General features: G+C 39.6%; 1 protein-coding gene across 1 annotated transcript in view; it reads right to left on the reverse strand.

Annotated features, from left to right (window-relative positions):
- LOC132127132 (amyloid beta precursor protein binding family B member 1-like) overlaps positions 1–12,460 on the reverse strand; it is a 59,830-nt gene that overhangs the window by 8,277 nt on the left and 39,093 nt on the right. The window contains exons 8-9 of the mRNA XM_059538786.1: positions 11,754–11,881; positions 7,713–7,827 (exon numbers count right to left, since the gene is read on the reverse strand). Coding sequence (XP_059394769.1) covers positions 7,713–7,827; positions 11,754–11,881 — 243 coding nt within the window. The remainder of the gene's footprint in view (positions 1–7,712; positions 7,828–11,753; positions 11,882–12,460) is intronic.

Genomic DNA, 12,460 nt, shown 5'->3' on the forward strand with positions numbered 1-12,460 from the left:
TCAATATTGTGATAATACCGAAAAAAAAAGACTGACTCGTTCACGAGTCAAGAACCGGCTGCATCGGTTTTCGGATCACCAGTAGTTCTTTCGGACAGTTCGATTCAATAAACCGATTGAAGAAAACGGTTCACCGGTTCTTTTGCGCTCTACGTAATGGTGTCATTGGCGATGATTGCCCTTGATTCAAGCCTTCGGTTTACCCGCGCTCATAACATTAGCACAGAATCAGTTCAGAATCAATCACCAAAAGAATCAGTTCAGTTCAGACGCTCTGTGTGTCGGTTTGCTTCACGCTGAATCACACATGCGCAGTATCATCAGCTCCTCGGTTCACGAATTGGACAGAAACGGTTCTTGACCAGAGAACGAGTCATTATCTGGCTCGGCTCGGTGTTCATCTCTCTCTTCACAGCAGTTCAGTCAGTGTACAGTCGTGGCCAAAAGTTTTGAGAATTACATGAATATTACTTTTCAAAAAGTTTGCTGCTAAACTGCTTTTAGATCTTTGTTTCAGTTGTTTCTGTGATGTACTTAAATATAATTACAAGCACTTCATACGTTTCAAAGCCTTTTATCGACAATTACATGACATTTATGCAAAGATTCAGTATTTGCAGTGTTGGCCCTTCTTTTTCAGGACCTCTGCAATTCGACTGGGCATGCTCTCAATCAACTTCTGGGCCAAATCCTGACTGATAGCAACCCATTCTTTCATAATCACTTCTTGGAGATTGTCAGAATTAGTGGGTTTTTGTTTGTCCACCCGCCTCTTGAGGATTGACCACAAGTTCACAATGGGATTAAGATCTGGGGAGTCTCCAGGCCATGAACCCAAAATTTCAACATTCTGGTCCCCGAGCCACTTAGTTATCACTTTTGCCTTATGGCACGGTGCTCCATCGTGCTGGAAAATGCATTGTTCTTCTCCAAACTGTTGTTGGATTGTTGGAAGAAGTTGCTGTTGGAGGGTGTTTTGGTACCATTCTTTATTCATGGCTGTGTTTTTGGGCAGAATTGTGAGTGAGCCCACTCCCTGGGATGAGAAGCAACCCCACACATGAATGGTGTCAGGATGCTTTACTGTTGGCATGACACAGGACTGATGGTAGCGCTCACCTTTTCTTCTCCGGACAAGCCTTTTTCCAGATGCCCCAAACAATCGGAAAGGGGCTTCATCGGAGAATATGACTTTGCCCCAGTCCTCAGCAGTCCATTCACTATACTTTCTGCAGAAGATCAATCTGTCCCTGATGTTTTTTTTGGAGAGAAGTGGCTTCTTTGCTGCCCTTCTTGACACCAGGACATCTTCCAGAAGTCTTGTCCTCACTGTGCGTGCAGATGCGCTCACACCTGCCTGCTGCCATTCCTGAGCAAGCTCTGCACTGGTGGCACTCCGATCCCGCAGCTCAATCCTCTTTAGGAGACCATCCTGGCGCTTGCTGGACTTTCTTGGATGCCCTGAAGCCTTCTTTACAAGAATTTAACCTCTTTCCTTGAAGTTCTTGATGATCCTATAAATTGTTGATTTAGGTGCAATCTTAGTAGCCACAATATCCTTGCCTGTGAAGCCATTTTTATGTAACGCAATGAGGGCTGCACGCGTTTCTTTGCAGGTCACCATGGTTAACAATGGAAGAACAATGATTTCAAGCATCACCCTCCTTTTAACATGTCAAGTCTGCCATTCTAACCCAATCAGCCTGACATAATGATCTCCAGCCTTGTGCTCGTCAACATCCTCACCTGAGTTAACAAGACGATTACTGAAATGATCTCAGCAGGTCCTTTAATAACAGCAATGAAATGCAGTGGAAAGGTTTTTTTGGGATTAAAGGGATAGTTCACTCTCAAATTAAATTTTGGTATGTTTTAGCTTACCTCAAGGACATCCAAGATGTAGGTATCTCTGTTTCCTCAGTATTTCCCATTTTGATATTTTTAGGTCCAACCGTTCTTGTCTGTGACTCACATAATGGATGTCTATGGTCACCACCTCAAAGAGCATGCACAGAGGAGTCAAAATTAAACAATTCCCCATCGTAAGTACACTTTGATGACCTAAGACACGAATTGAGCGGTTTGTGTAAGAAAACAAACAGTATTTATATCGTTTTTACCTCTTGTACACAACCACGTCCAACTGATCTGAGTGCGCGAGTGCTTCCCGATGTGACGTGCGCGCGCTCTGGCTTAGTCTGCACAAGCACGGAAAGCCCCGGAAGTGATGTCTCGCGCATGCACATCACTCATTGTTTACACTTACTGCCTATGGTTTACACAGATTTCGGAAGTGTTACCTTTCACTGTGAAGATTTAAACATATTTAGACGTACAGGAAATTGCAATGGAAGACGATTTCAATATATCCATAGACAACGTTGAATTTTTTTCACAACCATATTTATTTGAACCAGAACACACAGACCAAGTACTCAGGAGCGATCCGCTGCAGCAGCATGTCTTCAAGCCTCAGAGACAGAGATCTCTTCAAAACTGGTGGTGTTTTAGTAGCAAGTGTTGTGAGATGCCAACAGAAGTGGAGAGCATATGTTGTCACGAATGGAACAACTACAAGATGACGACGAGGACATTAACAGTATCACATCACACGCCTGCCTGACTGAAGACCGAGTTTTCTCCGCTGTTGAGACCCAGCGTTTTGCACGTTGTGTTTAGTTTGCCACGTATAAACTGGAGGCGTCGTCCAATGCCAGAGGGACCCAATGGCACGCTGTCAATAGAGTGAGTAATGTGTTGTATTTTTATTATAAACGCAACGATTATAGGGTGCATTCTAAACAAATTAATTTATTACAATTACTGCATTATATTTCAGACAGTGCAGATTGGTGGCGTAGCGTGTGGTAAACAATGAGTGATGTGCATGCGCGAGAGATCGCTTCCGGCGCTTTCCGCGCTTGCGCAGACTAATAAGCCAGAGCGCGCACGCACGTCACATCGGGAAGCACTCGCGAACTCAGATCAGTTGGACGTGGTTGTGTACAAGAGGTAAAAACGATATAAATACTGTTCGTTTTCTTACACAAACCGCTCGTTTCGTGTCTTAGGTCATCAAAGTGTACTTACGATGGGGAATTGTTTAATTTTGACTCCTCTGTGCATGCTCTTTGAAGTGGTGACCATAGACATCCATTATGTGAGTCACAGACAAGAACGGTTAGACCTAAAAATATCAAAATGGGAAATACTGAGGAAACAAAGAAACCTACATCTTGGATGTCCTTGAGGTAAGCTAAAACATATTAAAATTTAATTTGAGAGTGAACTATCCCTTTAAGTTAATTTTCATGGCAAAGAAGCACTATGCAATTCATCTGATCACTCTTCATAACATTCTGGAGTATATGCAAATTGCTATTATAAAAACTTAAGCAGCAACTTTTCCAATTTCCAATATTTATGTAATTCTCAAAACTTTTGGCAACGACTGTACTGTTTGAGTAAATGAATTACTCCGGGATATTGGTTTGTTGGAACTCAGAGAGAGTGTCAGCCACATTAAACAAGTTAACAGCTTGTCATTTGTGGATTAATGCGTATTAGAGATGAGAACCGTTTTAAGGTCCTTTCACACTGGACGCGATTTTGACGAGCGAATAATTCGCGCGATGGTTTTATTTTTTGATCAGCTGTTTGTGTAATGAGTGCTTTCACACCGAACGCGAATGTGCTGAGGCGAAAAAACGACTTTTATTTTTTTCACTTCGATGTCGATTTTTTTTTACTTTTGAGGCGACAAAAAGGCTTCAGCCAATCACATACAAGGAAACAAAGGTGACGTCACAGCAAGAAAGACTGCCAGACGCTGCTCCGGATCAATTGGTTCCCTGAAGTTTGTGGTTTGTCTCGTCAGATGCGGTGCCACTATCTGAAGGAGCTCCTCGAATTGTCCCACAGACATCCGAAAGTAAGTGTGGAACCGGCCATGATAAAGTTTTAGCTCCTGTACAAGATTGGCATACTCCCCTTCAGACTCTCTGTTCTTTAGGACTGGGTGCACCCAAAACCTTCTTTTCTGTCTTTTAAAGAAAATGAAAAGCTCGTCTTCACTGGATGATGATGTTGAAGTGTCCATTTTCTCAACTGTCGGCGCGAAAGTTTTGGAATGTTGAAGCTCTCTGAACGTCACAGACATCGCAAATTCGCGTCGCGGCTGATGTGAATGGTTTTGACGCGAACTATTCGCACGCGAACTATTTGGTTTTTCGTTTCGCTTTTTCGTTGCGCATCCGGTGTGAAAGGGCCTTAAAACGATTCAGTTCGATTTGGTGAACTGGTTCAAAAAGATCCGGTTACATCGAATGATTCGTTCATAAACCGGATATCACAAACTGCTTTGTTTTGAACTCTCTCTCACAACAGACACGGAAGAGAAGACAATGCTGAATAAAGTCATAGTTTTTGCTATTTTTGGACCAAAATGTATTTTCGATGCTTCAAAATATTCTAACTGACCCTCTGATGTCACATGGACTACTTTGATTATGTATTTCTTACCTTTCTGGACATGGACAGTAGACCGTACACACAGCTTCAATGGAGGGACTGAGAGCTCTCGGACTAAATCTAAAATATCTTAAACTGTGTTCAGAAGATAAACGGAGATCTCACGGGTTTGGAACGACATGAGGGTTATTAATAACAATTTTGATTATTGGGTGAACTAACCCTTTAAGATGCATACAAAATGTACTTTTATTAACAACAGTAACAGGTGCAAAACCTATATATTCCACTCTTAATAAATGTACCATTATTTTTCTTGCATATGTGGAACTGACCTATGGAAGCACATGGCTAGCGATATTCAATTTGCAATGTAATATGTAAAATGGCAATGCATTTCTGTATTTACATTTAAATTTTTCAATACATTTGTGCAACGTTTGGTGCAAAATGAAAATGAAAATTAAATTACATAATTTTCATTTGGCATTTCATACACCAGTTTTAATATGTAAAATGAATACTAATCTTAACGCTTTATAAGTTGCAAAATGAAAATGAAAATGTATTACAGAAATGATTAGATTTGTATAACATGTTCAAGCAAAAACTGTGGCAAAATTATAATTTAAATGCTATTTTTCTTAAATGCATTAACACTCACAGTCAAGACACTTACGATTGCATTTTCATTCAGTGTCCCGCAATGAATGTAGCAAAATTCAATGTGCACATTGAAAATGCATTCCGAGCCGATCACGTCTCCGCTACCCCCCCCCCCCCCCATGTCAATCACTGCTTGAACAAGGCGGGGCTTGCAGAAGGTCTGAGACTCAAATCTTAAGATGGATTCAAGTGAGAGAACATGGACAAGACAGTTGGCCCGTGTACGTTTTGATCATTTCGGTTTATGGCTTCAATATTTCATTCGCACTTGTGGGCGGCGCTGAAACGCTGCTTTCATCTGATTGGTCGAATCACTCCACCTTCAACTCGGTCTTTCCATTCTTTCAGACAGAATAAGAGTCAGTGCGAGTGAAGCACTGTAATTTCTGAAACTACACTCACTGTTAATTAGAATAATATTTGAATCAGATGATGCTTGCCACATAATTCGTGCTGCTGCGACTTGCAAGAGACCCCGTTAAATTATTTCTAGGTTATAGTATTGTATAAATATTGTCCCACTGATAAAAACAGTGCAAATAGTTCTGTCTCCTTGGATAAAAGTGAAGTGGAAATAAATATAGTTAAATTTATGAAATAAAATAAAATAGGATTTCTTGGGAAGGTAAGTCTGGCCAGTTATACAGCAACACGAATCAGATGAGTCTGAAGATCTGAGCTGAATTTGGTGAAACATTAAAGTTCTAGTCTGTGTCAGTTACTCTCATAATAAATAATAATAATAATGTTACCCGTATTTTTCGGTATAAGTTGCATCAGTCCAAAAATACGTCATGACGAGGAAAAAAACATATATAAGTCGCATTGGACTATTAATTCGCATTTATTCAGAACCAAGAGAAAACATTACCGTCTATAGCCGCGAGAGGGCGCTCTGTGGTAGGCTACAGGAGCACTGAGCAGCATAGAGCTGATTTTACTATTTTATTTCAGAAATGTAACAATATTAATTTTTACAATTATTTATTAATGTCACACACACATACTTAGTGCCTTATGATTTAAAAGATGAGAGTGGTAAATGTTACAGACATGGAACTGTTCAGTCTATTATTGATTTTTATTTCCACTTCACTTTTTTCCAAAGACACAGAACTATTTGCACTGTATTTATCAGTGGGACAATATTCATACAATACTACAACCTAGAAATAATTTGCAGGTCTCAGCAGCACGAATTATGTGCCCAGCTACATCTGACTCAAATATTATGCTAATTAACAGTGAGTGTAGTTTCAGACATTACAGTGCTTCACTCGCACTGACTCTTATTCTGCCTGAAAGAATGGAAAGAACAAGTTGAAGGTGGAGCGATTCGACCAATCAGATGAAAGCAGCGTTTCAGCCCCACCCACAAGTGCGAATGAAATATTGAAGCCATAAACCGAAATGATCAAAACGTACATGGACCAACTGTCTTGTCCATGTTCTCTCACTTGAATCCTCTTCTTGAGATTTGAGTCTCTGAAGCCCCGCCCTTTTCACGCAGTGATTGACATGGTGCGGGGGGGGGGGGGGGGGAGTTGGGGGTGCAGACGTGATCGGCTCGGAATGCATTTTCAATGTGCACATTGAATTTTGCTACATTCATTGCGGGACACTGAATGAAAATGCAATCGTAAGTGTCTTGACTGTGAGTGTTAATGCATTTAAGAAAAATAGCATTTAAATTATAATTTTGCCACAGTTTTTGCTTGAACATGTTATACATATCTAATAATTTCTGTAATACATTTTCATTTTAATTTTGCAACTTCTAAAGCGTTAAAATTAGTTTTCATTTTACATATTAAAACTGGTGTATGAAATGGCAAATGAAAATTATGTAATTTAATTTTCATTTTCATTTTGCACCAAACATTGCACAAATGTATTGGAAAATGAAAATGTAAATACAGAAATGCATTGCCATTTTACATATTGCATTGCAAATTGAATATCGCTAGCCATGTGCTTCCATACTGACCAGCTTCAGTACTTATGTCTGATTTATTAGCAAATTGAAGAAAAGTTTGAGACTTTTCTTACTTCATAAACAAAAAAGGGACAATAAAATTCTGACAAAATCTGAATCATAATTTCTGATGATTTGATACTTTATAATGATATATGTCAGTGTGGTTTATAACAGATTTCTGTGTAGAATTCGAATGATTCTCACTAGATCTCACAGTAACCTTATCATTGTGTGGTGAATTCAAACACTTCTCACTGGATCTCACAGCACTGATGCTTCTGTGCAGTAACAGTGTGACAAAATCAACTCTGGCTGCCGAGTAAAGCAGTTCTGAGCTCAGACAAGTCTGTTTGTATCGTGGTTCGAGCTGATAAAGGGTCTGCGCTGCACAGCTGAAATGCAGCACGGTTTAGTTTTGCTTTCATTTCATTTGTCATTTGATGTTTCTCAAATGCAACAGAAATTAGAGCTTATGAAAATTTGTTGCACCGGCAGAAAAAAAGGTCTGGTTGAAGTCTGGAGCCATGAAGGAGCACAATGTCTTTGATATTTAATTAAGAATATGAATATTTTTAGCCAGCAGCTATGATGTCCTCACCTTTGAGCAGATGTCATGCAGGCTTGTGGCAATGTTCTTAGCAGGGGTGTCACACCGAAATACATGACACTTGAGCACGTGAGTCAACTTGTCTCGTGCCACATATGCAAAGTCCCTGTTGTAAGAGACAAGAGAAAAACAAACATATGCATGTTGTCATATCAGTTCTATTTATCCACACACCCATAAACTTATGCATGCAGAGTAACAAACGTCTTACATGAGTGTGAAACCTTGGTTCCCTGAATAGGAAACAAGATGCAACATTATGGCTGATGCTATTGGAACACACTCTGGTGTGACGACTGAGCCCATAAAGAGTCAAACCATTTTATCGGCAGATAGAGCTAACTCCGCTCACTGAGGCGTTGCTTCTCTGAAACCTCTTAAGAATATGGACTCTATTTCATTGACTGGTTTCATATGAAGGAATACGAAGCAGATATGGAGTATGGCCAGCTACATAGCATTTTGTTTTCGATTCAGAGAACCAAGTTTACATATGTAACCAAGACATTCCCTTTCAAAGGTATGCTTTGACACTGCATCAGTAGCTGACATTATACCATCATACCATCACACAGATATCTTCCAACGATACTCCTCGGGCCAAAGTAGGGCTGCACAAAATCAAAATTAAACTGGAATAACGATTTAGCAAAGGCAGCATTTTTTTTCAAGCCAAGCTTGTCAGTGAAGCACTGTTCTGTGATCAGTAGTAAATACTGCTCCATCCGAAGGCCATAGGGAACTATAAATAGATCATGCAAGTGAAATCTCTATCACTGTAGCTGAATACACAGAAGACTGAACTGCTTTCACTGATTCAACGGGACTAACAAAACACACAAATATGGCACTATATATTTTTTTTAGTTCTTCAAGCCTTCTTGTGTATTTTCATTACAATAAAGTTTATTTATAATTTTATAATGGATTTATGAACTTTATTAAGCACTTTTTGTGATCCTGGAAGAACGACAGTGGCCCGTGGGGCGAATGTGCACTACGGCTGTAAGAACACACTCATACAAACTGAACTAAGTCTCTGGCTGGACGGACATCATTGCATCCAAATGATTAATGCTTTTAGAGCTTCTGAACTTGGGCACAAATATGGAGCAAGGACCTCTCAGTGTGAACCATTAAATACAAGAAAACTCCAAATATCCATAAGAAATATAATGCTGCATCCACTGACAGATGAATCGTCTTCCTGAAGAGAAATTAGCACAAGCTTGTCCTTATGAGGTGTCAGGGAAGCAGTGCTAGTATTATTCTATACAGGCTACAGACTATCGTCAAATCCAAGGAGGGTGTAAGCGTAACGGTTGATGCAGTGCCGAAGTAAACCTATGATTGGGAACATCTTGTGTTTGCACTAATTCTTGTTTGTAGAATTTTGGGAAATTATTCCAAAAATGTGGAGTAAGACAAATAAAGTGAATTCGACAATCGTATTTTCACTGTAAATATATTGTTATATAAAAATATTGAAATACTCCTGTGATTAATATATTTCAATAATTATTAGCTCATGTCGACTAGGTTTGGACAATTTATACGCATACAATAGAAATGTACAATTTGGCTTAGTGTGATTACCAAATGACAAAAAGTAATTTAATTAAATATATACACTCACCTAAAGGATTATTAGGAACACATACTAATACAGTGTCTGACCCCCTTTCTCCTTCAGAACTGCCTTAATTCTGCATGGCACTGATTCAACAAGGTGCTGAAAGCATTCTTTAGAGATGTTGGGCCATATTGATAGTATAGCATCTTGCAGTTGATGGAGATTTGTGGGATGCACATCCAGGGCACGAAGCTCCCGTTCCACCACATCCCAAAGATGCTCCATTGGGTTGAGATCTGGTGATTGTGGCGGCCATTTTAGTACAGTGAACTCATTGTCATGTTCAAGAAACCAGTCTGAAATGATTCGAGCTTTGTGACATGGTGCATTATCCTGCTGGAAGTAGCCATCACAGGATGGGTACATGGTGGTCATAAAGGGATGGACATGGTCAGAAACAATGCTCAGGTAGGTCGTGGCATTTAAACAATGCCTAATTGGCACTAAGGGGCCTAAAGTGTGCCAAGACAACATCCACCACACCATTACACCACCACCATCAGCCTGCACAGTGGTAAAACGGCATGATGGATCCATGTTCTCATTCTGTTTACGCCAAATTCTGACTCTACCATCTGAATGTCTCAACAGAAATCCAGACTCATCAGACCAGGCAACATTTTTCCAGTCTTCAACTGTCCAATTTTGGTGAGCTTGTGCAAATTGTAGCCTCTTTTTCCTATTTGTAGTGGAGATGAGTGGTACCTGGTGGGGTCTTCTGCTGTTGTAGCCGATCCGCCTCAAGGTTGTGCGTGTTGTGGCTTCACAAATGCTTTGCTGCATACCTCGGTTGTAACGAGTGGTTATTTCAGTCAAAGTTGCTCTTCTATCAGCTAGAATCAGTCGGCCCTTTCTCCTCTGACCTCTAGCATCAACAAGGCATTTTCGCCCACAGGACTGCCACATACTGGATGTTTTTCCCTTTTCGCACCATTCTTTGTAAACCCTAGAAATGGTTGTGCGTGAAAATCCCAGTAACTGAGCAGATTGTGAAATACTCAGACCGGCTCGTCTGGCACCAACAACCATGCCACGCTCAAAATTGCTTAAATCACCTTTCTTTCCCATTCTGACATTCAGTTTGGAGTTCAGATGATGGTCTTGACCAGGACCACACTCCTAAATGCATCGAAGCAACTGCCATGTGATTGGTTGATTAGATAATTGCATTAATGAGAAATTGAACAGGTGTTCCTAATAATCCTTTAGGTGAGAGTATAGTCTGATGTGCTCTGCACTGCTGAGAATTTTTTATTTACCCATATAAGTAAATCACAGCACTACCACGCTCTTTAACGTATCATGTGTATGGTAATTTTGTCAGAAAACACAAGTCTATATTTTAGCAGTACACAGCAGCAACTTGTAAATGACCTGGAAGTGACTGCTGGTTAACATTTAGACTTAATAGACCACAATTGAGTCACTATATTATACTAACAATATATTTTACACAGAGTAGAAAAGAAGCAGAGAGTTGAAAAGGGATGACAGTCGACAGTCCACAGTATGCAAATACAATGCAATGATGTCATGAATATGCTAACGAATTAGCGATGTCATCTTGTGACACTTTAAATATTTAAACAGATCTTTTCTAGACAACAGTAGTTCACAGTCACTACAATTTTCACAACTTTAAAAGTTCCAATAAATAAATAAATAAACAAAATTAAGTACCAATCTAGTCCAAAAGACTATGATATGTTATCCAAATCTGATTTTTTCTGAAGCTCTCAAACTAATTCATTTTAGACAAGCAGAAGAGAAAATAATATTTTAGAGCTGCACTAGAGGGGAAGATTTTCACAAAGCCATCACATGCATTCAGAAGAAAAATAGTATAGTGCATGATACATTAACATTGTTTTTAGAAGCTTAACAACTATGGTATGTTTGTATGAACAGTTGTTGAATGTAAAAGCGAGATAAACATTCCTCCAAATTGTCCTTTTGTGTTAGACAGAAGAAACTCTAATCAACACGTGGGTGTGAAAATTATGCATTTTTAATTTTTATGTGCATTATGCTTAGTATTGTAACAAGTACACAAGCGAACAGACAATTCAATACAGTAACACACTACCTCTCCCTGGGATCCAGGATGCAGCAGGACAGGCAGAGCAAAAACACAACATTATTATTCAACACAATTCTAATTATTTAAAAATAAGCAGCTTCAGACAGTGTTGCAGTTGCTACAAAAGTGATGGAAACATAAAAGCCAATTTATTTCCTGTATAAATGTGGATCTGTCAGTCTGTGGTCATACACATGTTATTAAGCTCTTATTCCAAAGCAAAAATGAGGAAAATGTTTCAGATTCAGTGTCTCTTTAACCTTTAAAGATGACTTATATTACTTATATTGGCAACTCACTGAGCTGCTCACAGACATACCTGCCATCATCACGTCCAACTCCCCACACACGGATGCTGATGATGGGCTGAGAGTGCAGCAGCGTTCGACCGTGAGGCTCGATCAGGTTCAGAGTCTCATTCTCCAGCACCAGAAGCATTTCCTTCCCCTACACAGCCACACAAACAAAGGCATACTAAGTGGTGCGCTTTTGCCTCTCCTTGAAATCCTAAACTTAATGACAAAATCAGTCAAAACACATCATACATTGCATACACACACAGTAGTGAACAAACACGCCCAAAGCAGATGTGACCAATTCATTGTGTTAATTAGTTAATTTTTTTATTTTGTTAATATCTGTCCATTTTGTTTTCTTCATGCACAAAAAGTATTGTTGTCTCTTCATAACATTATTGTTGAACCATGGGTGGGTTTGGTACATAACTGCACTTACAACGGTCTTATGAATTTACTGCAACTACTGCTCTAAAGAATGCTGAAGGTGAACAGAAATTAAATATAAAGCTCTCGGTTTACAGCGCATCAATCACGCTCATCAGGAAAGTGAGTGAAACATATCATATCAAATAATATGTCATTTAAAGGAGTTCACTTCTGCGATTCGGTACGATTGCGTTCACATCAGCAGCGAACCGTACCGGAGTTCACGTGAACCATACTCCAGACCACCCTTTAAGCAGTTTGAGTACAGTTCGGCAGACAGCGTTCACATCATCCAAACGAA

This window comes from Carassius carassius, chromosome 45 (genome assembly GCF_963082965.1).
Source record: "Carassius carassius chromosome 45, fCarCar2.1, whole genome shotgun sequence".
In the NCBI taxonomy this organism is placed as follows: Eukaryota; Metazoa; Chordata; class Actinopteri; order Cypriniformes; family Cyprinidae; genus Carassius; species Carassius carassius.